Below are 26,329 nucleotides of genomic sequence, written 5' to 3'. Positions count from 1 at the left end.
AAAATAAAATAAATATATAAAAATAAATAAATAAAATATTATGATGACCTAAGTACCATTGAATTGTAAGGTATAATTGAGGTATTTAAGACTTTGTAATAGAGTATACTAATGTATAATAATCAGTTTAATAGATCTAAAATAAAGTGCAAACACTTTCCATCGATGGTGTTTATTCTATTGATAAATAACATTAGATGTTGAGGAACTTAAAAGAGATGAACAATCGATCGTCTTTGAGGTTTGAAGTAAATAAGATCAATTATCAATCAACTAAAGAGGGAATTGACTAGAACAGTTAAGAGTAAATAGTATTTTCGTAAAAAAATTATGCTTTCGAACGATTCGGTTTGGCTTAGTGGCATCTCTATGGATCTTATTTTTTATTTTTTAAATTTATTCTTATTTTCTGTATTTAAGATTTTTCTATATTTAAAATATAATATTTATACAGTTGTATTTGAAATTATAGATTTAATAAAGTTTGATTTACAAAATTATCTTATTTTAAGTGATTTCTCTAATAATAATTGTACTTTAGTCACATATTTTTGCCATACTTTATTAATAATTTGATATATGTGACATTATGTCGTATCTTAGCATTGGATTGCTCTCTTCAATCACATGAAGAAAATAAAAATTATGAGTAAAAAGGATTAACCTTATTAATAATAGGGTGGGTATCCCTTGGATTAATACGATGCAGCCCTGACCGACTCCAAGTTTATTTACATAATATTTTTTAAAATAATATGTAAAATTAACAAGAATTGTTTTATTAAATATTAATATAAAAAAATTTCAAATAATTACAGTAAATTATTATAATTTTTCTGTAATTTCAAATATATTATTTTTCTTCTCGAATTCCATTATCATAAACCAGGGGTGTTTGAATTTCAAAACCGAGCTACATTATTTCCAGTACACCGCGACCTACCGGCTGCCTCTTCTGTGGGAACTGACTTATTTCGTCTCTCAGACAAGCATCTACCGGGTATACGGATTGCATCAGTTCGGCCTCCTTCCCTGGAAAAATCAGGAAGTCGAGATTGTTTTTTTGATTTTTTTCACTTTCTGGATCAAAAAATTCCATGGAGAGAAGAACGAGATTCCGATCCGCGAAGAGCTTTCTAGTATTAGGGCTTCTCCTCAGTTTTCTTCCCTATCTGTTGGCGCTTTCAGTTACCGTCAATGACATGGAGTGCATATACGAGTACGTTCTGTATGAAGGCGACACCGTGTCCGGGAATTTCGTTGTCGTCGATCACGATATTTTCTGGAGCTCGGACCACCCCGGGATTGATTTCACGGTAGGCGGAAAATCTTTTGGCTTTTTTTTTTTTTTTGTGGTTTATCTTTTGATTTATAGGGTTGGATTTTGGGATGATGATAGCTGGGGCGTAGGCTTCGTTGTAGTTTATATCTCGTGGATATTAAAGATTTCTTTTTATTAGTTGCAGTCTCTATGACTATTGGGCGGATGTTGATTTTTTTGCTCCTTAATTAGTCGTGAATTATGCAGTTATTCGTGCAGATCTACGACTTGGATTTTCTCCTTCTGCATAAAGAAAAAGATAGGTTCCTGGAGTATAAATAAGGAATTACTATGAGACTTTTTATGGCATTGGGTCAATTTTTACCGGAGCATTCTTAATGTAGCAATTAAAATTAGTTTAATGAATAAAACAATAAATAGCTTGAGAATAACAGGCAAGAAGCCCCCAAGTATGACGGACAAGGGGTCTTCTCAGCTTCTGAGTCGAAATTGACCTGAGACACTACTGTGATGCGGAAGTTCCCTAAGATGAAGATTATATTTTTTTATATGCTTTTTACTAATTTGTCCATTTTTGGCTGAGCTTGTGGGCTTTGGTAATGCATGTGTGATTCACTAGAAAGTATGCTTGGTTTTAGCATGTTACAGGAGTCAAGGAGGTGATCTCCATAGAGATCAGTCTGGCTATTTGTTGATGGACCTGAACTTAATTTCAAAACATAGAGCTTCGAGCCTTCTTTAACTGTTACATAGTCAACCTATTTGCTAGCGAAATTGTGTAGAAAGTTTTTTCATCTGTAATATAGACAGCTCTAGATCATGCATTGAAGTAGATTGGGATTCAGTGCCTTGTCAAGAGATTCAGTAGTGATCATCATCTTCTCTTGTCATTTATTTGTTTGGATATTTAAACAGAAAGAAAACTTGCAGTGTATGTGTGAGACTATGAATTCCTTCATGGCATTTTCATAATATTGTCTTTGAGAATGATATTACTTGTCCATCATTGTCCAAAAACTCTTGATATTACCAAAATGTTAATGTCACAGTTTGTCTGTGAATCTTTTTCCAGGTAACATCTCCATCTGGTAATACAGTTCACACACTGAAAGGAACATCTGGAGACAAGTTTGAGTTTAAGGCCCCAAGAAGTGGGATGTACAAGTTTTGCTTTAACAACCCTTATTCAACTCCAGAGACCGTAGCATTCCATATCCATGTTGGGCATATCCCCAATGAGCATAACCTTGCTAAAGACGGTTAGTGAATCTGCATGTCACTAGAATATTGTCTTATCTTGCATCTTACTGGAGAGATTGACCTATTTAAAAAAGAAAACGACAAAAAAAGAAAGGAACTTTTGAGGGATTGATGTTGAGCATTTTCTCTAACTTATTGTTGCAGAGCATTTGGACCCCATAAATGTGAAGATTGCAGAACTCAGAGAGGCATTGGAGTCTGTTACATCAGAACAGAAATATCTGAAGGCACGTGATGTTCGGCATCGTCTTAGTAAGTCATCTATATAACTTTGAACCCATACTTCAATCCAGTCAGAAGAATTAGTGTGACATGAACTTATTTCTGTTCTCACATTCTCACTGCTTCCTGTTCCATCTTTCTTTCTGCAGCAAACGAGAGCACCAGAAAACGTCTTGTATACTATTCATTGGCAGAGTACACTGCGTTGATATGTGCAAGCGCACTACAGGTTGTTTACATCCGTCGGCTGTTTAGCAAGTCTGTTGCATACAACAGGGTATAAACTTAATGTCGTGCTCTCATCAATATTTATCGACCAGCACTGAATTGTAAAACCGAAGTTTTTTTCTCTGTCATCTTATTTAATGATATGGTAGTATTTACTCCTGCATTGGTACATTCAGTTTTCCTGTCCTATGTGAGTTTAGATATCTTGACTTCAGGCTTTTGTACTGCAAGGCCTTGACCAGTGTTATGCAAGCTTGCGTGTGTTCGCAGCAGAATAATAAAATTGAATGATTTGAACTTTTGACATGCCTAAGTCATCCAAAGTTGAACAAAATTTGGCTAAAAAATGTAGCCAGATACTTGCAAGGTGAAATTTTGACTTTTTACTTGATTTTGGTGTTGATAGTCTTTCTCGGAGTGCTAGTGCAGAAATTGACGAGATTGGGGGTGAGAAGTCCATAGGGAATGTAGCTGCTTTTAGAGCAGATTTGCTTACAGCAAACGAGAGCAAGCATTTGCAGTGAGTGTAGCGGCTTTAGAGCAGATTTGTTTACAGCAAACGAGAGCAAGCATTTGCAGTGTAGCGACTTTAGAGCAGATTTGCTTACAGCAAGCGAGAGCAAGCATTTGCAGTGAGTGTAGCGGCTTTAGAGCGGATTTGCTTGCAGCAATCGAGAGCAAGCATTTGTAGAGAATGTAGCGGCTTTTGACCAAAGCCCAGTATCAGAAATCTAAGAACGGACATAAATGATTTGCTGCAGAGATCCATGAACCGTATGAGTATCACGTTCGGTTTACACTTTCTTTGAGAATATCAGTTTACACTGGCGAGCGGGGCCGAACATATACAGCTTTCAATGCTATATAATCCAGTGCATGGAACATTGTCTCACACATGTTAAAGCTACTCTGCAAATGAGGCGGCGTAAATATAAGCGGGGCATCAGAATGCTGCAATGAATTTCTCAATCCTTGCCTGCGCACGCTCCTTCTCTTCAGGTCCATCCAGATCTCCAATATTATCGTGATATTCCTAAAATTTCATAGTTCAACAAAATAAGAGTAATCACATCGTATCTTGAGGTAGATAAATAACTTGAACATTTCACAAGGACCTAAAAATGACGACCAGGCCATGTTAGTCTTGAAAATAGGTAACGTAGTTATACATTAGATGGAATGCTACCTGAAGAATGTCCTTCACATCTTTCTTTGTCAATTTTTGCTGCTTGAGGAGAAGATCAATTCTTGTTCTCATTCCCTCATGCCTACATAAATTTGAAGAGCTTATATTCTGATTAAAAGCTATTTTATGCTGCATTTGTAAATAAGATATTGTATGTGTGATATGTGTGTGTGTGTGAGAGAGAGAGAGAGATGACAACAACAGTACATACTCAGCTGACCACAGATGGCCAAGAATCACTGCAATCAACTGCAAGCCAAAGAAGAAATACTCTTTAGTGATGATCAACTAAAATTTGGGACACTTGTAATGGAACACCAACACAACTCTAAAAGGTTTACTTGAAGAGTATAAAGTCCAGATTCCAGTTTTCGATTGTAGCGCTCCTCTTCATCCAGCTGAATAATGTGCAAAAAGGTTAACACTGTATAGCATACTAGTCTTGGAATACCATAAAAGAAGAAAATTGAAAGAACAATTATACTCAAATTTGGAAAATACCCACTTGAAGTTCAATTAATGAAAGAACTCAAACCTCTAAATCATCCAGTTCTAGTTGATCCAGTCGTTCAGCCTCTGCTTTGACCCTACTAGAATATCTGCAAAAAATTTATAAGAAAGAAAAATGTCAAAGGCAAAACAATCTAGAAGAAAAAACTGATTGCCCATAAGCTTCTCAGGTAAATGAAACCCCCACCTTAAAATAATTTTCAATTTTACCTCATATAAAGTTCCATTAACCGATCTATCTTTTCGTATTCATTCTCCACAAATTTACTCAATAATCTCTCCCTTCTAGAACCCCTTGAAATTCCACCTGTAGCAGGAAAGCATCTACCAAAGTTAATAGCCATAAATGATAATGATATCTCAAAGAAAAACAGAAAAAAATTCTATATAAAAAGTCAGTAGCAATATCATTTTGATGCCCATAAGGAAGTTAAAAGACAAAATAGAGCATCTCCAAGTAAAATCACAGCACAAGATATAACTCAAAATGGATATTTGTTTAGGTTTTTTACATCACTTGCCTTCTTACCAAATAATGAGGCTATCAGTGAGATGATCCGCTCTTCTATCTCCTCTTGATAGCTTTCCTTTTTCTTCTTCTTGCTTGTAGGGATCTGCATAAATTCAGATAGTTGAGCTTACAACAAACAACAGGTTAACCTAAAAGAACCCACCCAATCAATAACAAACAATAAAACTCATGTGCTTGTATAAATAGAGACACTGGTAGAACCAGGGAGCAAACAGAAAAAATAGCTCTATATAAGTCGGCTAATATAATGAACGACATTCTGTGCCACCACAATTGGTCAATTGCCAGATATAAAGTTTTTTTTCCTTTTTGAGAAAAAGATCAACTACCACCAACAATAACAAAAGAGGGTCTTTTAAGGAGGTCTCACACCAGAACATGTGAGCCAGCTACAAATCCAAACTTAGCCTATTGGATGTCCCAGATCAAGTATATGTTTTTGTACTTCTACTAGTAGCAATGCACACACCGAGTTAACCCAATTTGTGCCATCCATCCAGGAGTAGAATTGTTTCTCTATACGTCTAATGATCAACTGAGAAATAGAGCCTGAATTTAGTGCCATCAAATTATTGGTATCACCCATCACTGTGAATAATGAAGCTAAATGTACCAAGTAACAGTTTGGGAGGAAAAAAAAGAACTTATCAAAGTTATCCTTTTGTTTTACTTTTCCATCATGTGGAAGCACGGAGCAAAGCCAACTAGAACCTTGAAACAACAGATACAGTAGAAATAGTTAAAAGGATGTTGAAAAGTGTGACAATTAGCCGCAAGGGCAAACAGTAACATCCAGGAGAACCTACTTTGATCCTCACAACTATCTCCCACACCAAACACATTTGCATAAAATCAACAGTCACACCCACTGCCACACACAATGAACACAATTAGTGTTATAATTCTGTACACTAAATAGCGCCTAAGACAACTTAATCTCCACCTGAAATTTGCAATGAGCTAGTGAGAGTCCAGCTTGCCCATAGGATGAATTGTTCCACATAGAGCAATTCCTCAAACAATAAACATCTATTTTCTACAGTGACAAGTTGGCATTGGCTAAGAAGACAATGGTACTCTCTCTAACCGTCGAAGCATAACAAAAACAAAATGTTGGAGAGCTAAGTCAATAATCCAACCTGACAACCCAACATGCTACTCCGACCACTTTGACAAAAGCAGCTACCGCATGGTGCGATGAACTATCAAAATAATAATAATAATAATAATAATAGGAAAAACTTGGGGGGAAATTTTTTATGTTAATGAGTCATCTTGAACTTGCCTTACCCATGAAAGCAGCAAATGCTGTCTTCAGCCCCAAAACATCAACAAACCGCTCGCAAGCCTTAGGATAATTTGTCATTGCAAAGTCCAATACTCTGATAGCAGAACCATAAGCCAGTTTTTTCTGCTTCATGATAATGATCATCAACTCCACTCCCTCTTGGTTCACAAACCTCTCCCTGTTCTCGAGAGGCATCAACAAACAACAGAGACAGTCAAACAAATTCTCCACCATCTCCTCTTCGTCTGAAGTCCGTGGGTCCCGTGATTTGTACATGGAAACCGCCAACAGGATCACATCCACACCATTCATCTGCCCAACGCGTTTCTGATTTGCCGGACTATTTTGAAGTAAAATAGCCAAGATCTCCGAAGCGTACTGCTTATTGCTGTCAAATTCTCGGACTCTGATTTTCGCCAATAGCCACTTTAGGAGCTTCGTTCGCTCGCAGACGAGCTCTGCCACAGAGGTGTTTATCTCTATCATGTTCTCTATTGTAGATAGCGTGTTATATATGGCCGTAGATTCGTCCGGGTCAGTTTCCGACAACCGATGAAGATTTATAAGCAACGATTCAAGTGCATTATTCTCAACCAGCGCATTTACTAAAACTTGAGCGGGCTCGAGGTTGTCTTCGAGCACGTCCTCATCGGTGAGGTCTTGCAGCAGAGACACGACATCAATTGCGATATCAGTATTGTCGTGATTCAGCAATCCAACAAGTTTCTTGACCGTTTCAAGATTAACCAGCTCGGGATACAGATCCGGCGCACCTGCGAGGATTTTGAGCTTCTCGAGTTCTTCGTGGAGCTCGAGCTCCGAGTCGGCGAATTTCTCCGGTTGGTCGGGGTACTTGAGTCGTGCTTCGACGTTGCTCTTGAGCCGTCGATCGAAGGAATTGGCGAGCTTTCTCACGGTTTTGACGTCGAGGACTTCGACGGAAGCCTGAGATTTCTCGACCGCTTCGAGGAGAGCGAGATCGAAGGGCTGGTCCGCACCGTTCTCGACTGCTAGGGACAGGAGGTCTTCCTCCCGCTTGCGCTTCGCAGCGTCGCCGCGGTCCATTTTCGAGAGAGAGAGAGGGGAAAGTGGCTAACCCTAAGCGCGCTGGAAGGTTTTCGTAACAGTGGCGCGGGAAAACGGTAAATTGGCTTTAAAATGTCGTCTCTGTTAGTAAGGCTGGCTCGTCCGATTGGGCCACTAAAAAAACCCGATATCTACAAGAATGCCATTGCATATCGGAAGCCTGTATGTTCCTCCCATTCTATATCCCGATACGTGAAGTTACAAAGCGATACTCTCATAAAAAAAAATTAAATTATTTAATATTATTTTTATTTATAAAAAGAAAAATTCATTAATAAAAAAAAAAAACAAACGATTTCCCCGTCCATTTGTCTTCCAAGGGGCACGAAAAGATCCCTCAGACGTCGAACCACTCGTCAGTTCTTCTTCAAAACAGAAGAATAAACCGCATGGAAAATCTCATTCAACTTCGTAGCAGCTGTAGACGTCTTCTGCTCCGAATAGCTGGTTAATTTTCCGAGGTTTGTCTGATTTATTGGAGATCAAGGAAAAGAAGGGCGCTTTCCGTTTTTTTTTTTTTTTTTGTCTAAGAAAAAGAGAGCTGTTTTTGAGTTGAAATGACGGTTTCTGAAATTTTCTGGGCACTGAACTGATCGAGGGGGGAAGGAGGGACTCTTCGACTCGGGTGCTTTCCGCTATTGATGATTTCTCTCGTTCAGGTTTCATTATCTTTCTTTAATTTCATGTTTGTAGCTTGAAAGTAAGGATACGACCGGTTATTTTTCTTACGATGACATTCAGTTTTTCTTCCTCGATCTGTATTCACCTCCTGAGAAGAACCGCTCGATCGCTTCACCGGAATCGCTTGCTCTTCGACAAGCTGCCGGAAGAGAGAAGGATTTCTAAACTCGGAAGTCGAATCTGACTCCACGGTGAAGACAAGTAAACTCAGAAACATTTCACGGTTTCCCTTTTTTCAGCACTGTTTAATTTCTCTACTGTATAACGACGCTGCTGCTCCTGTAAATGGGTTCATCAAATTTAAACTTGGAATTCATCTTGTCGAAGCTAATTTCCACAACTCCACTTTCTGCCTCCAAAGAACGGGAGTAAGATTCAACAGCGACTTTAGTTTGGCGTGGTTTGTAAACGGGAGCAGAATTTCAGAAACGAGATTAAAACCCCATTTCATTCTCATTTTTATGCTTCTTTCCATTCTCGAAACTGCAATACAGAGGCAGTGGTCGATTCTTCTGGAGCTTAGCAATGGCAGTTTCTGGTTCAGACTGACCGTTTATTGGAATCGGAAACTGGGGAAGAGTTCTTTCTCATCCTCGTGTGGCAAATTCCCAGAACAATTAACCTGTTAAAGGCAGAATTAAAAACAAGAATGCAAAAAAACAAAAAAAAGAGTCGAAGAACTGCTTTATTTCTCGTGCAAGATTGGATGATTGACTTATGTTGACCTTTTGAGGTGCAGAGAAAAAAAAACAAAACAGAACCTGAAAGAAAATAGTAATAAATTAATAAAAGCAAAGGTTTTATTTTTTATAAAAACAAATGTAGCGTGGACGGCAGGATTCGAACCTGCGCGGGCAGAGCCCACATGATTTCTAGTCATGCCCGATAACCACTCCGGCACGTCCACTAGATGAGATTATTTTGACGTTGTAACTAAACAGAGAATTTATGATATATTTCTTGATCATGAGAACAAAAACATGAAAAAGGAGAATACGATTTGTCTGATTTAGTGATTGATCTTCACCACAGACTTATCATGGATGGCTACAAGGGAGAAAAACATCATTTTATCTATATTGATGAAGTTAAAGCTCTCACTGTGAGACAAATTGCTCTTTTTAAATATGTTTGAAAAACTTGTTTTTGCTGGCGATACTGCACAAACTATTGCCATAGGAATTGATTTTAGGTTCCCAGATATCAATAAAAGATTTTAAACATGAATGAAATTCATACAAAATTGAAACAAAAAATACGCCCCCCCCCCCCTCGCTGATCAATTTTCGACGATAGGAGATGTCTCATCGATGATAATATCTAGGCATACCTCTACTAGACTAGACCATTTTTTTAAACTCCTCATTTCCATCAAAGGAGGACCACCTAATGAATGAGTTACTTATGGGAACTGATTTACATTCTCCTATTTGATCCATTTGTATACTTAATATATATCATTAAATATTAATACATCTTCAATAATGTTTCCCATAGATATAATATTTTTATATTTAACTAAAGAAAATTAAATTACATAAATTGTGGCGGTAAATCCTTTAGAGCAGGTATTACCTTCTACGTATTATAAAGCAATTGTCTTATTTGAATGAGAACCTTATGTGACACATTTCTTTATAAGTGCAAGTCAAGTCAACGAGTTGGGACGGGTGAGCCGAGTCGACTTGTTATTTAAATGAAACTGAACTTAAGTTTCATTTTTTTTTTCTTCGGGGTCCTAGGATCAGAAACAAGCTCTAGTACTAAAAACAAAAAGAACAACTCGTATTACCGAGAGAGGGGCATTCCGAGAATTGAACTCGGGACCTCTCGCACCCTAAGCGAGAATCATACCACTAGACCAAATGCCCTTTGCGAGACATAAAATTAATATTAATAATAAAATACCCAGCATTTACTTATCCTTCTTCGTTGTTGAGCAATCTTCAATCTAGTGATTGTGGTTCGAATTTATTCAGAAATTAAAAGTTTCGTCTAGTCGATTGAACCCAGGGAGCTGATTTATACCCATAAAAATGCATAACAGAGCTCGAGCAGGAATCGAAGGGGACTTCCAAATTTTCAAGTTTTACCATCCATTAATCGGATAGAAAATGCTTTTTGCGTAAAATTTTCAGGTAGTCAACAGAACTGGGGATGATCCCAGAAGAGAAAGATGACAAGATCCACTTAAGAATTCGTAAATGAAATTACACGTAGATAACACCCACTTGGAATCGGGCGTCTGTTTTAGAATCTGAACCCTGTGGAGTTCTCTCACATTTATTTTCAGTAGTGAGCCTCATGTTAACTAACACAACAAAATTTTACAGAGGTACACGCACATACCTCTTCCAGTTTATTCCGAAATGGGTTTTTCAGTTTTCGGGTTGAGTTTCGAAGATCTTCATCCTCGACAGAGGCGTCTGCAGGAATCCCTCCACATCAAACTTCTTCGGGGAGAGTTCATGGTACTTGGAGAATCGTTCTCTCGCCTCTTCGTTACGATCTAGTAGACTGTAAATAACACCTTGGCAGAAGTAAGGCCTGAAATCTCTGGGATCCTCCTTAGCTAGCTCCTCGTAGCTCTTCAAGGCCTCGTCTACGTGCTTCTGTAGATACTGAATCTGCGCCATGATAAGCCTCACGTCACGAGCTTCTTTCGCTTTATTTTCTTCTCTGGCAATTCCCAGGGCTTCCTCGAGCCGTTCAATCACAGCCTCGCCTTCACCGCACTTGTCCATCAAGAGGGCGTTCTCGAACAAGGCTTCGAAAGAGAGCGGGCTAACAGCTAGAATTTCCTCGAACACCTTCCGCGACTCGTCGAGTTCCCCCAATTCGTTGAGAAGTCTCGCCTTGAGGAATTTCCACTGGAGCTCGTTAGGCTGAGCGGACACCAATCGTTTCAATATCTTCAGCGCCTCAGCGTCTTCACCGTCCTCCAGTTTCCGCTGGAGAAGCGATTTCAAGCCCTCCACGGCTTCAGAATGCGATTCCAGGAATTCAGAAAGCGGCGACTCGGACACCTCTTCTTCTCTCTCGACCTTCTCCTCCGCCACCGGTAGCGGAGGCTCCGCCCTCGCGGGAACGTTGGCAAATCTCCCGATGAGTAGAGCAGTCGTGGCGGAGAGTATCAGAGCCGAAGAAGCGGTTTTGATCTTACGAAACAACGGACTCTCTTCGCCGCTCGGATTATAACCTGCGAAAACCCTACCCCTTGCGGAAACCTGCGTTGCCAGAGGGAAACGCATAGAAAGAGAAACGGATTTTGCAGAGGCAGAAATGGGGAGTAAGAGGGGTCTGTTGTCGCCATGGATGAGTGCTCCTCTCGTCAAAGAAGCCATCTGGAAGCAGGGTTTTGGGCAAAGGCGACTGGTATGTTAGGGTTTTCGACGTTGGTTGACTTATAGTCGCGAAGGGGCTAAATTAAAGGAGGGATGGATCTGTACATAGACACTCACGCCCTTGGCCTTTAGATGAGCAGCAGAGGAGGAGGAATGGCCCCGCCAATGGAAGTCCGATTATCTAGCAGATTGGATCCATTTAAAGACTGACATTGAACCTAACAAAAAAACCATATCCATTCCAGAAGCTAATCCAATTCATTTGGTAAACATGGGTAACACTCACTATTTCATGCTCGCCCCTCGAACTTGCCCCGAATCCAGACCCAATCCAGCACAACCAACTGGGAGAGAGCCATCGGATAACCAGATTTTAGAAGAGGTAGGTGGTGATCAGAGGATCAGAGGACATCACCTGTGAGCGTCACACCCACTTCAACAACCACACTTATCTTCTTCCTCCGCGTTCTTCTTAGCTTCATTTTCAATCTTACAACAGGAGAAGGCCGTAAAGCTTTCCAATACTTCCTCATGTTATAAGACTGCAACCTGGGCTTTTGAAATTCCCAGCGGATTAAGTGTTCTTGCACTCTGGAATTGATTATAACTTTATCATCTGGTCTGAACCCAAGGCTTCGCACAAACGAAAACCTGCATCAGCCCCCAGCCAGGATATGCCAATGTGATTTGAACAGGGAATATCGATACATGGATAAATAAGCAACGAGCAACAAAAGGTAAAAACCTGGAAAAAAAGACATTATAGAAATCAGTTTACAATGAAGATGACACTTTACAGGCTTTTAAATAAGATGCAGACAATTAGTACATGTTGGTGTCCTACCCAACTGTTAGGTATATTGCACGACTTGATGCAACTCTGTTAGGCATACCAGGAACCAACAAATAGGATTGTGCGGTGGGAAAAAAGCATTAAGTTCCCGGCCTCTTGAAGCCACACTCTGAACAGAACTTGGAGGTTTCTCTCAAATAGGGAGCACCGTATTCAATGCAATACTTTTGCAGGATTTGTTGGCTGCAATAAGTAAAAGGCAAATAGATCAGAAAGTAGTAAATGATCTTTAGCATTCTGAGATCACTCTCCAGAAAAGCTTCTCCAATTCAAGTGGTTTTATGCTCACTTATTACGTGAGAAATGCTTGGTAACACAACAAAATTTCCAAGACCAACAGATGGTCTCTGAGTCCAATCAATAAATAAACATACGGAGTAATGCCATCATGAGAGATCATGATGCCCTGTAATACATTGACATGCGCTGGGGAGCCCATCCCCTCCTCCAGAAAGGAAGTATTAACTAATCTTGCTGCATTCTTGGGGCTTGATAGGGATTTGAATGCTGATTCGCTAAACCTTGAAATTTCTCATCGCCTTCTCTGAAGGCTTCAGAGTCACTTCAACTCTCTTTGCTGGCTTAAGTTGCACCTGAGACCGTTACTCAGAGGAATGCACAGTTGGAGAAGGCTTTTGTGCAATCTGACAAGTTTACTTGCTGAGTTTCAAAAAGCTCTCCTTACACCATAGGTAGAAGAAAGCCTTCTCGCCCATCAACTTTTGCTGGGTGCCCAAGAAATAAAGAACCCATTAATTGCACACCATCTTAGATTCAAGAGTGCTTCAGCAGGAAGCTCCTCGGAGCACTTGAAGAACTGTACTATCCGTAATTCAGTGTTAGTGTCATCATTCAAAATAAGATCCCAAAATTGACTCGTTTCTCTTCAAGAACGTTCTCATCTTCTGAAATCATTGTTAAGCTCAGCACCTGCAATGCCTCCATGGCCGTGTTAACAAAGTCTTGGTTAACATAAGCAGAGAACACATAAACACAGGTTGATGGGTCAGGCAGACTTTTGCTTGATGCATTTGCTCAGTGATATGCTCAATAATGTTGATTTGACCCTACAAATCTACATGTCAGCAGCCATAGCACTGCAGACACGTACAAGAAATTTAATAGTATGTGTGCTGCTTGTCAAGACTTTACCGTTACACTAGCTTTTTCAAGAACGGTGTTGAATAATAGCACATCAGGTTGAATACCTTCTTTAATTGCTTGGTTCAAAAGATACAATGTTGCTTCAAAATGCTCATTTGCTAAAAAATCTGAGAGAAAAATGAAATGTTATAAATGATTCCCAGATATAACACGTCTTAACCTCTATATTGGCTTATGACCCTGACATCTCAACATGACTTGTTACAGGAAATGCCTTAGAAATCTCTAAGAATGAATATTAACTACAGTTATTATCCCTTTCTTTTCTTTTTTCGAAGAAAAATAGTAACTAATCATATGACAAAACAAAATGCACAAAAAACTATTCCACAACCACAAATGAATATATCACATTCTGAGGGCCAGGAAGGTTAGAGGAAACCTTCATGAGTCCTTCATGTATCTGAAAGGAACCCATCCTGCAGCATCAAAGAAAGAAAGGCGCACAACAGTGTTGTAACATCTTAGACAGCTACCTAAGGCCGTTTGGTCTCGTGGTATTCTGTTTACTTCCCTCTCAAAAACAAAAAAAACATCTTAGACAGCTACAAGAATCAATCATGATATTGTATGTAGCAGCATCATGTGGAAAATTACGTAATTTCATTTTTCTGAAAGTATCATAAGCCAAGGGAACCTGCATTTAGGGAAGTATCCGAAGGAAGAGTTAAATCCTGTGATGGGAATATAAAATGATCAAGAACTTTAACAGAACAACATCCTTTTGGTAGGAGACAGACAAAAAGACAGGAAAAGAGAAATCATTACAAAACTCACAAAATTTAGAGAAGAATTTATGTAGTATGGTGCACTTACTTCGGTGCATTCAACAAGAGCATGCAGCACTATGTTGTAAAGAAGAGTAGCTGAGTAAGTGTTAGCATGGTGGAACCAGTTCCAACAGCTCCCTTACTATGTGCCCTCATCACCAAGGGCTTTCATCTGAAAAAGTGTAATCAGAAAAGATAACTCAAGTAAATAGTATACAAATAGCTTATATTTAAATTTTATCTTAATTAGATGACAGACAAAAAAAGAGGAACTTATTTAAACGTTATTTCTACCATTATGATTAAAAGAACAAAGCTATATCAGTTATAATGGAATGGTGTGAAAAGAGTCTGTAGTGTGTTTGTGGGCATATCAGAATTACTAAAATGGTTGTGAGTTCAACATTTAACCAGCTCTCAGATTTCCAAAGTTCTTAGCCATTAACTGCTACTATAACTATGTGATGCTGCTTACCAAGTTCTTCATTGACATGTAAGTGTCCTCCACACCTCTTCTCGACATATCCATCTATATAGCATGTATCATCTTTCTAGCATCTGCCATGGACAACATATTTCCATTTTCATAAGGAGCATTCACTTTACCAAAGAAGGAATAAAGCAGCTCATATGTCCTCACATCAGACTTAATGTTCAGCTGCTTCATTTTGGCCAACACACAAATTGCACTTTCAGGTTAATCCTGCACGACAGCGAATAAATAAATGAATAAATAAGTTTTTTAAAACTTAAATGAATATGTAAGAAACCAAGAAGCATACAAAAAATACAATTTTTTTTTTTTTTTGAGAAGTTTCTATGAAAAAGGTATATAGAACGTATAGCAAAAACCTTTCGTCCTTAAAATGAAATATAAAAAATATAAAAAAATGAAAAAAGTCTAAGAGGAGTTTTAATTTACAAATAAAGATGCTAGAGACATTTGAGAACCTTTATCTGTCTGCAGCAGTGGCATAGGTACCCTGACCATGCATGATTAGCATCATATTCAAGAGAGATGTTGTCACCTCTTTACTAAGCTTCATCTAAAAATTGGAGCAGCCATGCATCTGCTTCTTATTCAAACACTTTTAGGACAAGGATATCTGAATCCTACATGATTTTACCATACCTCATCAGAATAGGAATTGATTCATATATGGCAGTGCCAGAGCCTGAAGTAGGCTTGGGACCAGAACTTAGAGATAACTAGTAGAGTTGAGCCTACTAATTCATTACTGACCCTAAAACTTATTCACCTTCAGAAAGCCAGAACTGTCCAAATGTTACCTCACTTTGGTACACAAAACATTGACTACACAAGTGGCATCTGAACTAATCCTGGTGGAGCTGTGAAATGTAAACAAAAGAGAGATAGAACAGCAATCAGGCTAGATGATTTAAACATGTTAGTTTTGACATACTCTGCGAAACTCAAGCATGGAAATGTCTCCAGTCTCCAGTGGGCTGATTTCAAGATATTAAAAGTGACAACTTCATTGTATAGAAAAGGACAAGGGGAAAAAAAAACAAGGACTATCCATGGCAAAGCATAGACGTTGTTAACTATAATACCAGTTAATGTAGCATAAACTACTTGTATCTATTCTAGTGCTAGATTTAGTAATGAACATCAGGATTCAGACAAGTAACAATATTTTCGCACAAAACACAGAAAGCTACTATGGCATCACATGCAGAAAGTAAAGCATTAAAGGGATAAACTTGCTTTGCTTGATTCTCACTGATTTGATCCAGCATAGTTTCAGCCAAATCCAGCTCAAGGGCTCTGCTGTAACCTACAGAGATTATTGCAAGAGTTGCATTATAGGGCTTCAAGATTGCCTTCACTTACATAATATGAACAATATGAGAGTGTATATCACACCATTAAGATGTCTTCTCAGAATTTTAGAATATCCCAAGAAGTATCAATACAAACAGGCACATAATTTCTGAGAACACAAAGATCTTGTGAGACATACAGTTTTCTTAAGTTTCTATCAAGTCATGCCGCAAACAAGTAATGATTGTATGTAATCACTTTATGCTATTTTGAGGAAAACAGTACTTATGTTTTAACAGATATACAAAAACAATAATGAATCCTGTCATCTTTTTTTTGTTTGTAGCAGAAATCTATTTCTTCATGGTCATTAGTGTTTCAAAACAAATGGAAAACCTGAAAAATAAGCTTATTTTCTGCACAAAATTTCTGGTGGGAGAAGGTTAGCCATACACTTAAAAGGGAACTGACAAGAAACTGCCCCATCTCCCACCTTCAACAAAGAGGCTGGAGAAGCTTTTAAAATAGGATATACGGTTTATTTATGAAAAACTGAGCGTATTTAAATAATTAGAAAAAGAACATAGGCACTAAAAGTTTATTCCAGCCAATTTTACTCATTTGCCATGCAAAAACCACCAAAGGAGAGAAATTCCTGAGGAGACTAGTATTTTTATATTTTTTTGAGAGCAGTTACGCATGATTCAGTGACAAATATCTCTTTTTGTTAAATGTGTCAAAAATATCTTTTCCTCTATCTTTTTTTTTTTCTTCTTGAAAATATGAGCAGCTCTATTTTAAAGATTAAACTCATAATGAGAAGAAGAGGAAAACCTCAACCAGAGCTACTCAGAGCCACATGTCTAAACCATCTGGGATACAAATGGGAGACCTGAAAGAGTATGCTGTCAGGGACACAGATTATAGAAGTGGAATAGATGTCAACAATCTCTTCGAATCTATACTTCCATCTCCAAAGAGAGGAATATCTGCCTGTCTTACATCTACTAAAAATGAAGTCCCTTGAATGATTAAAGATGAAGATAACTGGAACTAGAAAATATAAAAAAAGAACTGCTTTTACACAAGATGGAACATCTAATCAATTTCTTAGCACTCACCACTTTTATGCTATAATTGACACCTCTTTCCGGAATCACAGCTTTCACAAAGCCATCAAATGTATGTTGTGATGGTTCTAAACCAAGGCCTTTCATCTGCAAACAACCAAGCCAGCACTTCACAGGAATGCATGCAGTTTTTTTTTTTTTTTTTTTGAAATAGTGAATGCATGCAGTTCGTTTACATCCAGTATAAATGTTTTGTAAAAAGAAATGAAGTCTCCAGTTAGCAAAAAGTAAATTAGAAAGAAAAAAGGAAACAATGTTAATAAGTCAAAGGATGTGTTCATGTTCAGCCTGATAACAAGCAATTTTTACTGTCACCTGAAGAAGTGCCAAAGGAGAGGCCATACCAAAAAATAGGCCTTCCATCTTTGATACCAACCCTACAAATGGTCACCGATACATATTTTTTCTCTTGAAGACAATTGAGAAAGGAGATTTCAGGACAGAAGTTTTAAGTGCCTCCCAAGGGAATAAGAGGGTTCTCATGTGAAATAGTTATATATGTATACATATGGGCATTTTCTTCCTCATGCAAAATACTTATAACATTAATTATAAATATACCTATAAAAACAAAAACTCAGTCAGCTCACTTTTCATTGTGGTCACACATATGTATTACGTCACTATAAGATCATCTCAAGACCTTCATAACAGTTAAATTTGCCCTATCTTGAGGAATGTGACAGCAAATATTACCCTTAGTTCCCCCTCTGAGCAGAATAACATCAGTCAAATCCTCTACTTTAGCTCCAAACAAGCTTCGTATTTGCAAACTTTCACCATCATTCTATACTCTCTTTCTGGCCATAAATGACCTTACTTCTGTCAGTCGATACATCTTATACAGTTTAGTCTAAAATCTTGGCTGCTTTCAGTGTCACATTCCTCAAATTTCTTATTGTCCAAGAAAGAGTTATTTGTGGGTATAGGTATGTCAAGCCCTGATGATTGGAATCGCTCTTCAGGAGAAACCCTCAAAGAGGTACTTTGCTGGAGAGCCAAAACCACCATACGTTGCAATGCCTCACAACCAGAATTCAGAACACCCAACCTAGTAAAGGAACAAATAAATTTTCGGAGGGAAATTATGCTGGGGTTGTAGTATTTGGTGTGTTCTTTCCGGATCTCATGGACTGCAGATAGATTTTGCTGCCAACTGCAAGCTGTTGAAAAGTCGAAATAAATATTTATTTGAAAGACTACGAAACTTTCATCCAATACATGTTTGTAACAACCTAGTAACACCATGTAGCAAACTATAGAAAATGGCCCTGGAAGAATGACATCCAGCAAAAAGCATGTGAAGTGGAGGAAATATGACCGTGCGAACCTTGAGAAGCTCCCAATAAGTTATTTCAGGTTTTCCTGATAGCTATGTCTCCATCAACCTAAGTCAGCATAGACAGTTTTTCTGTACAACACATCCATTCAAGAAACTGTTGTACATGGGAAGTATGAGACCAAAAGAATGATTTCCACCAAGGAAAGAAAGCCAATCATATGCCTGGAGATAAGCTTAACATCCAGAGAGTATAGGTCAACCCACCAATAGAGATAAATCATCATAGAAGCACAACTAGCTGAAAATCCACTTGGTGCACCTACAGTTCTATATAAAAAAGGTTCATTTGCATTCCAGGAGATTTCTTGAGCAGTTCTCCATTCACATTATTTTATCCTTCGAATGAGCAAACAGATGAAAACTTTTTTAAGGACCACAATAGTGAATTTAGTTTCTCAACCACTTTTTTCTTTTTGGTGTGCAGGCCAGTGCGAAAGACAAGTATTCCTACCTAGGCATTACCCAATAGATGCAATACATTAAGAAAATATAAAAAAGATTAGAAATACCTCTTTGAGGTAACCACATTTACTGAGAGCTCGAATGATGAACATGGAACATTTTCTGTTCATGTGTATGTCTTTTCTGTCCATAGCTTTCCATGTCTCCATCGCAAACTGCATGTGAAGAAATATCTCCGCTAATTCACTACACCACACAAAAATGACCATTTACTGAATCAGCTTTAGATATTAAAGCATAGAACAAGCAGAACCTAACAGAAATCTCACGGATATGCTCAGAGCTTTGGAAAGAGAAAGCAAACAAATAAATGACGAGGAATAAACCTGAGGCCAATAAAAGGATACATTACAGGGTATTGATTGCAATCTAGCAGGCTAATTATGAAATTCTTTAGTGAGCAAATAGGTTCAGCAAGTAGAGTAGTCGTGTGAGGAACCAAATAAGGGGAGCATAGTAGTGCAATTTCACCATTTTGTGACCAAAATGAGTGAACTTAAAAAGACACCAAGGCAACAAGGTCTAACCAGGTCTTCTTCCTATTTTTTGTACATTGACCTTTGGAGAAAATCCATGGATAACGACAAGAGTTATGAACTTCAGAGCTCAAAACCCCAATGAATGTGTTCAAGGACATGATCCACCATATGTAGCGGGTCATGGGATTTTGAAACTCTTTTGAACTCTGTTTTTCAATTAGTCACAGGGCCTTTTTCTTTTTCTTTTTTATATGGAAAGGATTACTTTCGTTTGGGATAAAAAACTAAAACCAGTTGCCCTGAACACTTTTTCCCAAAAAATATGCATCAAAACTTAAGACGAATCCCATCTAAACGCCACAAAAAATTCAACTTTGCATACCAAAGGATCAAGAGACTTAGCACAATAATTGAGAATAGAAACAAAATCATCAGCTCCTAAGGAGCTCAGTCCATTTACAGCACTGTCAAGCAGATTGGAGGCCCTATCTCTCTCTCTTGATCAGTGTGCATCAACAATTTCCACCTGCACAGACCAATTGGACTGTGTTTCATGCTGGGAATGGCCATTTTCTGCAACTCAACTCCATGACTGAGTGACAAAAGAAAAAAAATAAAAAATAAAAAATAAAAAATAAAAACAAAGTTAACTACCATTCGATCGCTGAATACTTTTTAATACATAAACATGCCCATCCAGCAGCCGGTACAGAGAATAACAGTAGTACCTTCCAAAGTAGTAAATGATCGGGGAAATTCCAGTCCTTCCACAATACTATTACGCACCTAAACAGTTATGCATATCCATCAAATTTCCAGTAAACCAAAATGCCCATTAACTCCCAATTAACCATGAACATGTAAAAACAAAACCAACATTGCAAAGATAGAAGAAAAGGAGTTTACTTGCGACGACCCCCAAGAACAAAAATGCAACTGACGAGGAGCTGTCCATCTGTAACACAAAATAACAAACTACATCTTATTTCTCCAAACCAAAATGTAAGTACTAATCTGGCAAAAACGGGACTCACACGGTTCTGTGTATGGTAGGCCTTTAGAGCTTCCGAGTGAGATGAAGACAGTGTACTTGGATGGAAACGGAAATGCACACCATATAGATCTCCCTGCCGCAAAATCTCCTCAATGCTACACAGAATTCCGAATGAAAGCAATGTAAATCAACCGAACTTCTCCTTGAGTTATCGCCACTGCCGTATGTGAAGTCAGGTCCAAAACGTATCCCAAAATGATTAGTTATGATCTCACTAATCTTCGAGGTATTATTCCTTAACACTCCCTAATCCATGTAACACCGTGTTCAACTGAAATAGAGAAAGCAAAAAATGGCTACTTTCTCGGAACGAGGGAAGGCTGGCCGAGGGCGGAATTGAAGGGGACTGCGAAGAGCTCTGGGAATATAAACCGGATTTCCTGTATAACTGGTAACATTGTTTTAGCCAATAAAAATATTACACGTGTCTCTGATATTTATTTTGTATATTTACGAACGTGCCATTTCTTTGTTTTATTTGCAGAATATATACTGCTATATGTTCTGTCGATTTTCTCCGTCCTTGGCTGTCCAGAGCGCTTGAACTCTGAGCTGAGGGAAAAAGCGACTTGTGGAGCTGGTAAAGGAGGGGATCGACCGCCTTTAACAAGTTTTTTGAGATCGAGGATGTCTGGAGAAGAGGAAGAGAATGCCGCGGAGTTGAAGATTGGTGATGGTGAGCTACAGATTCTATCTTGTTATTCAATGTTGATCATTGATTCATTATGCTGTGTTCAATGATCTTGACCCTTGTTAACGTTCTGGGGTACCAATTTTACCCTTTCTCTTTCTTTGTTTATTTAATTTTACGTTGAGATGCAATATTGGTGAGAACAGGAGTTGGAAGATTTCATATTAATAGTATGAACGGTCACAATTCTCTGGTTCATTGAGGTGGACTTGATTTGGAATTTAACGTAGTGGATTCTTCTTTCAGAGTTTCTGAAGGCGAAATGTTTGATGAACTGTGAAGTCTCGTTGATACTTGAGAGGAGGTACGAGCAGCTACAACAGATGTCTGATGAACATTTGAACCAAGTCTCTCAGTGAGTGAAAACAATTTTATCCGCTCAAAAGAGCTCGCGTTTGTCTCTGTGTTTCTTTCGTGAAGAGTATGGGGGTTAAATCATGATTTTCATGTGTTGACAGAGTGTTTGAGAAATCACAACAGTACGTGAAGCGCTTCAGTCGCTATAAAAATCCTGATGCTGTGAGACAAGTTAGAGAGTATCCTTCTATTTTCTGCTACTATTGGAACTTCTTTGTCTTGGATTTCAAACATTGTAATTGTCATGAAAGGTTTTGGAAGGTTCCTTCTTCTCTTCATATTTTTTTCTGATTAGTTGGTTAGTAGAAAGTCAATCATGTTCTGGATTTGTTGTTGGGTTTGATTAGAGTATGTTTAATCATGCTTAGAAACTGAATCCATGGATTACCAAACATGGCATGAAGTAGAAATCCTATCCAAAATAGAAGGACTGGCTTCTGATCTAGTGAGGCACGCTTTCTATTGTTCAACACAATATTTTATATTCTTCTTGTGAAAGTGATTCTTAACCACCAAACGCAGAATTCTTAGTCGACACAAGCTGGCTGAGTTTGAGGTATGTTTATAAGATTTTTGGAAGCTTTATGAGACAGAAAGTTTTTGTTCTTATCATTGTGATTTCTGTTTTGCAGCTTTGTGTTTTGGGCAACCTAAGCCCTGAAACAGTGGAGGAAGCCATAGCTATGGTTCCTTCTCTCAAGGTATAACCTCATATGCATGGTATCTTGTGTGTGATTCACAATGCATCCGGTTTCTGCCTACCTAGTTGTTTTCTACAGTTTGATACTTTACAAGCATGAAGATAAATTCAGCAAGCGTATGATCTACAATTTAATAAGCTGTTCGAATAAGTGTTAGAACAGCCTAGGCATTTGGTAAAATTGGTTTCATTTATTTACTACTATTGTGAATTAGCTGTAAGTTACTTGCAAATGTTAAATAACAGCTTTATCAAATCGAAATAGGTAGTTATCAAATGTGGTTGATTATACATGTTTTCAGTAGCAATAAACCAATAGACCAATGTTCTAGTTGTAGATTTATTTTTAATTCCATTTGGAAGCTCTTGAATTGGCATAGTGGGGAAGAAGTGTCTATAAGTAACTGTAGTGATACACACTCAACAAGCTGAAAGGGCATCTTGGAAGTACTTTCATGGCATAGTGGAGATAAAACATGATTCACCTGTCAGAGTGGTTCCGTCCACTCTTGTAGGCGGTAGCTTTCCGCACCTAACAGATCAGTCAGTGGCTAGCCAATACAACCCAATAGACCCATCTGTTAGGTGCGGAAAGCTACCGCCTACAAGAGTGGACGGAACCACTCTGACACCCACCCCGCCCATTCTTGACCGCCTCTCACGGGATTCAAATGCGGGACGTAGCGTGCCCAGCTCTGATACTATGACAGCGGCTAGCCAATACAACCCAACAGATCGATCTGTTAGGTGCGAAAAACTACCGCCTACAAGAGTGGACGAAACTACTCTGACATCACCAACCCTGACTAAACACCCATGAAATCCCTGTTAGGACTGTTAGTACCTTCATAGCAGATTAAGTCTGTTACTAGCATCAGATGCACTGCATCCATTTTTTAAGGATCTGTTTGGAAACCCTAGAAAATAAAAGAAAATAAAATGAGAATTTGACCATTATTATTCCCCAAAATAGTTAGTAAAAATGAGATAATGATCAAATTCTCCTTTTCACTAACTATTTTTGGGAATAATAATGGTCAAATTCTCATTTTCTTTTCTTTTATTTTCCAAACAAACCCTAAGTGACTTTGTAAGAGGTTTAATTAGATTTGGGTAAAGTAAATCTTGCGATTGAGGGATCCGGTCCAAAATCCAAACCGTGCAATATATTTGAATTTGGTGTGCTTGAAGCCTATGCTTTTTCATAATATTGCGAGAATTTTAGTTGATACCTTGCTCAAACAATTGACATAAGGAATCAAGAATCACAGCTCATCATAACATATATCCAAAAGTTTAAAAAAGGACTTATATGTAGGTATAAGTAGTTTTATCATCTGGAGTACCATTACTATGCATACAAGTATCTATTACTAGCAGTGTATGGTTCCTTAATGCATAGAAAGGCAGACTACATAAGAACTATCATTGATGAAGTCCGTAGCAGTACATATCGCTAGCTCTTCCATCCCGAGCAGCTCATCAGTGGCAAGGAGGATGCTGCCAACAACTTTGCCCGTTGTCACTACACAATTGGAAAAGAGATTGTTGATCTCTGCTTGGATCGAATTCGTAAACTTGCAGACAATTGCACAGGCCTCCAGGGCTTCTTAGTGTTCAATGCTGTTGGTGGGGGCACTGGGTCTGTGCTTGGTTCCCTTCTACTGGAGCGTCTCTCTGTTGATTATGGAAAGAAGTCAAAACTTGGATTTACTGTCTACCCTTCTCCTCAGGTCTCAACTTCTATGGTCAAGCTTTACAACAGTGTTCTTTTCACCCACTCTCTTCTGGAACACATTGATGTGGATGTTTTCCTTGATAATGGGACTATCTATGACATCTGCCGCTGATCCCTTGACATTGAGAGACCTACATACACAAACCTGAACCAACTTGTCTCTCAGGTGATCTCCTCCCTCACTGCCTCTCTGAGGTTTGATGGAGCCCTCAATGTGGATGTTACCAAGTTCCAGACCAATCTTGTGCCTTACCCTAGGATTCACTTCATGTTGTCCTCGTATGCTCCAGTCATTTCTGCTGAGAAGGCCTACCATGAGCAGTTGTCTATGGCTGAGATCACCAACTCTGCATTTGAACCATCATCTATGATGGCCAAGTGTGATCCTCGTCATGGGAAGTACATGGCTTGCTGCCTCATGTATCAAGGTGATGTTGTCCCCAAGGATGTTAACGCAGTTGTGGCTTTACAAGTTGATAATTTTAGGTATAGGCCCTCTTTTGTGACTCTACAAGTGGATAATTTAGGTGTAGGCCTTCTTTTGTGGCTTTACAAGTGGATTGTTTAGGTGTAGGCCTTCTTTTGTGGCTCTAGAAGTGGATAGTTTAGGAGTAGACCCTCTTTTGTGGCTCTACAAGTGGATAGTTTAGGTGTAGGCCCACATATGAGTACCTGCTTTGATACCATGTGAAGTTGAATACAAGGCATCACAAACGTCTGCCCTGTGGCTTGGTTCCCCACTCTCGTTTCTCATTTGTGTTTCCTACTCCCTCGATTTCAAAAATGAGAGAGTGTATCGATCCACATTGGCCAAGCCGGTATTCAGGTCGGCAATGCCTGTTGGGAGCTTTACTGCCTGGAGCATGACATCCAGCCTGATGGTCAAATGCCAAGTGACAAAATTGTGGGTGGAGAAGAGGATGCCTTCAACACCTTCTTTAGTGAGACAGGTACTGGCAAACATGTTCCATGTGCAGTCTTTGTTGATCTGGGACCCAACTTTACATGGTATCAGAGCAGGTACTCGTATGTGGGCTTACACCTAAACTATCCACTTGCTGAGCCACAAAAGAGGGCCTACACCTAAACTATCCACTTGCTGAGCCACAAAAGAGGGCCTACACCTAAACTATCCACTTGTAGAGCTACAAAAGAGGGCCTAAACCTAAAATTATCCACTTGTAGAGCCACAAAAAGGGGCCTACACGTGAGGGGGAGTGTTAAAGAACAGTCCCACATGAATTAGTAAGTACAAAGATTATGAGTTTATTAGTTGGGAAAAATGTTTCCTAAGTTGGCTAGTCATTTTGGGATAGGCCTTGGACCCAATTTAATACATTTTCCTTAAATCTGCTTAATCCTTAAATGACCAACTTGTTTTTGTTTTATTTGCTTGGCTTCCACATACAATGACTCATTTATGGAGTCCGCTAGCACCGCAACCACCTAATTAACTTCCCCTTTTTGACACTGCCATGTCTCAAAGCTATCCAGCAATCAAGTACTCCAGATGTATGCAACCATCAACCTCCTATAATTTTCTAGGCTGTTACCATTTCCAACCAGAAAATTTGTTACAGTATCCTGTAGGATGAGCTAGTCGTATACAAATCTTCATTTGTTGAAGTGTTTTAGACATATTTTTGTTTTTGTTTTGATGTATGTTAATCACACGGTAAGCTATACAAAACAGACTGGGTTTTTAACTTCCAGCAAGCATCTGCCGTCTCAGCTGCGTTTCTTAATCTTATCATTCTGTTTTGCAGACCAAAGGAAGGTTTCAGAATGAGGAAGCTATTGAGACAATGTTGAACGACCTTTCACTGATCAAGAAATTTGAATAAGGTTCAGAGTTTTCCGGCCTACTGTGCCAAAGGAATTGAGGAGGCTGTTTTAATTTTTTTGAGATTTTATAGCACTCAGAAGAGGTATTTTGGACCTTTTAGTTTAAATCCCTTCAAATTATCTGCAGTGATCCTTGAAAATTGAAATATTGTCATTCTGCATTTCAGTAAAGGGTAATAAAAGAGGGAAATTGGAGGAAAAGCAGAGTACTTTAGGCTGCTATCTGGAGATAGATCATCATAGTTAAGTGAATGTTCTATTTCAACCAGATAGAAGTTACATTTTTTTATATCGAGCTTTAAATTGCTGTATTGGTTTTCTACAAGCATTTCAGGTTTC

At 38.6% G+C, this 26,329-nt stretch overlaps 5 protein-coding genes, 2 non-coding genes and 1 pseudogene across 11 annotated transcripts; 3 read left to right on the top strand and 5 right to left on the bottom strand.

Annotated features, from left to right (window-relative positions):
* The first annotated feature begins 974 nt into the window (after positions 1-974).
* LOC137939092 (transmembrane emp24 domain-containing protein p24beta3-like) lies at positions 975-3,206 on the top strand. Its single transcript, XM_068784282.1, has 4 exons — positions 975-1,316; positions 2,355-2,541; positions 2,687-2,794; positions 2,914-3,206. Exons 1-4 carry the CDS (start codon positions 1,098-1,100, stop codon positions 3,045-3,047), a joined length of 648 nt encoding a protein of 215 aa, XP_068640383.1. The 5' UTR covers positions 975-1,097; the 3' UTR covers positions 3,048-3,206.
* Positions 3,207-3,762: 556 nt separating this feature from the next.
* Positions 3,763-7,621, bottom strand: LOC137938891 (uncharacterized). The gene is made up of 8 exons (XM_068783988.1): positions 6,506-7,621; positions 5,218-5,302; positions 4,899-4,995; positions 4,714-4,777; positions 4,520-4,576; positions 4,390-4,427; positions 4,179-4,260; positions 3,763-4,025 (listed from the first exon to the last, which is right to left on the bottom strand). The coding sequence occupies exons 1-8, from the start codon at positions 7,571-7,573 to the stop codon at positions 3,936-3,938; spliced, it is 1,581 nt and encodes a 526-aa protein (XP_068640089.1). The 5' UTR covers positions 7,574-7,621; the 3' UTR covers positions 3,763-3,935.
* Positions 7,622-9,100: 1,479 nt separating this feature from the next.
* On the bottom strand, positions 9,101-9,182 carry TRNAS-AGA (transfer RNA serine (anticodon AGA)). Its single transcript has one exon. It is a non-coding gene; the product is annotated as a tRNA-Ser (tRNA).
* An 892-nt stretch (positions 9,183-10,074) lies between these two features.
* On the bottom strand, positions 10,075-10,146 carry TRNAP-AGG (transfer RNA proline (anticodon AGG)). Its single transcript has one exon. It is a non-coding gene; the product is annotated as a tRNA-Pro (tRNA).
* Positions 10,147-10,441: 295 nt separating this feature from the next.
* LOC137938597 (protein SLOW GREEN 1, chloroplastic) lies at positions 10,442-16,000 on the bottom strand. 2 transcript variants are annotated; one of them, XM_068783552.1, is made up of 9 exons: positions 15,666-16,000; positions 15,358-15,519; positions 15,047-15,109; positions 14,882-14,964; positions 14,453-14,578; positions 14,019-14,273; positions 12,847-13,402; positions 12,464-12,655; positions 10,442-12,364 (listed from the first exon to the last, which is right to left on the bottom strand). In XM_068783552.1, exon 9 carries the CDS (start codon positions 11,617-11,619, stop codon positions 10,654-10,656), a length of 966 nt encoding a protein of 321 aa, XP_068639653.1. In that variant the 5' UTR covers positions 11,620-12,364; positions 12,464-12,655; positions 12,847-13,402; positions 14,019-14,273; positions 14,453-14,578; positions 14,882-14,964; positions 15,047-15,109; positions 15,358-15,519; positions 15,666-16,000; the 3' UTR covers positions 10,442-10,653. The 2 variants fall into 2 exon arrangements, with proteins under 2 accessions (XP_068639653.1, XP_068639654.1); XM_068783553.1 differs by lacking the exons at positions 14,019-14,273; positions 14,453-14,578; positions 14,882-14,964; ... (1 more) ...; positions 15,358-15,519; positions 15,666-16,000 and adding an exon at positions 13,403-13,599 and having other exon boundaries at positions 12,464-13,289.
* An 11-nt stretch (positions 16,001-16,011) lies between these two features.
* Positions 16,012-20,980, bottom strand: LOC137938598 (uncharacterized). Of its 4 annotated transcripts, XM_068783557.1 has the most exons (8): positions 20,640-20,980; positions 20,512-20,560; positions 20,334-20,391; positions 19,988-20,197; positions 19,174-19,312; positions 17,314-17,409; positions 17,027-17,084; positions 16,151-16,205 (listed from the first exon to the last, which is right to left on the bottom strand). In XM_068783557.1, exons 4-7 carry the CDS (start codon positions 20,035-20,037, stop codon positions 17,028-17,030), a joined length of 342 nt encoding a protein of 113 aa, XP_068639658.1. In that variant the 5' UTR covers positions 20,038-20,197; positions 20,334-20,391; positions 20,512-20,560; positions 20,640-20,980; the 3' UTR covers positions 16,151-16,205; position 17,027. The 4 variants fall into 4 exon arrangements, with proteins under 4 accessions (XP_068639655.1, XP_068639656.1, XP_068639658.1 ...); XM_068783554.1 differs by lacking the exon at positions 17,027-17,084 and having other exon boundaries at positions 16,012-16,205; XM_068783555.1 differs by lacking the exon at positions 17,027-17,084 and having other exon boundaries at positions 16,012-16,205; positions 20,132-20,197.
* Positions 20,981-21,182: 202 nt separating this feature from the next.
* LOC137939303 (DNA-directed RNA polymerase II subunit 4-like) lies at positions 21,183-26,191 on the top strand. Its single transcript, XM_068784581.1, has 6 exons — positions 21,183-21,335; positions 21,597-21,705; positions 21,809-21,886; positions 22,230-22,263; positions 22,340-22,408; positions 25,912-26,191. Exons 1-6 carry the CDS (start codon positions 21,287-21,289, stop codon positions 25,987-25,989), a joined length of 417 nt encoding a protein of 138 aa, XP_068640682.1. The 5' UTR covers positions 21,183-21,286; the 3' UTR covers positions 25,990-26,191.
* Positions 23,802-25,132, top strand: LOC137939318 (tubulin alpha chain-like; annotated as a pseudogene).
* Positions 26,192-26,329: the final 138 nt, after the last annotated feature.

Source organism: Aristolochia californica, unplaced genomic scaffold (genome assembly GCF_029961685.1).
Source record: "Aristolochia californica isolate CCGP_79_NKW_82.1479 unplaced genomic scaffold, dmAriCali1.0.hap1 SCAF_8, whole genome shotgun sequence".
Lineage (NCBI taxonomy): Eukaryota > Viridiplantae > Streptophyta > Magnoliopsida > Piperales > Aristolochiaceae > Aristolochia > Aristolochia californica.
The sequence above is the reverse complement of the archived record's forward strand: the minus strand, read 5'-3'. Positions and strand labels throughout refer to the sequence as shown.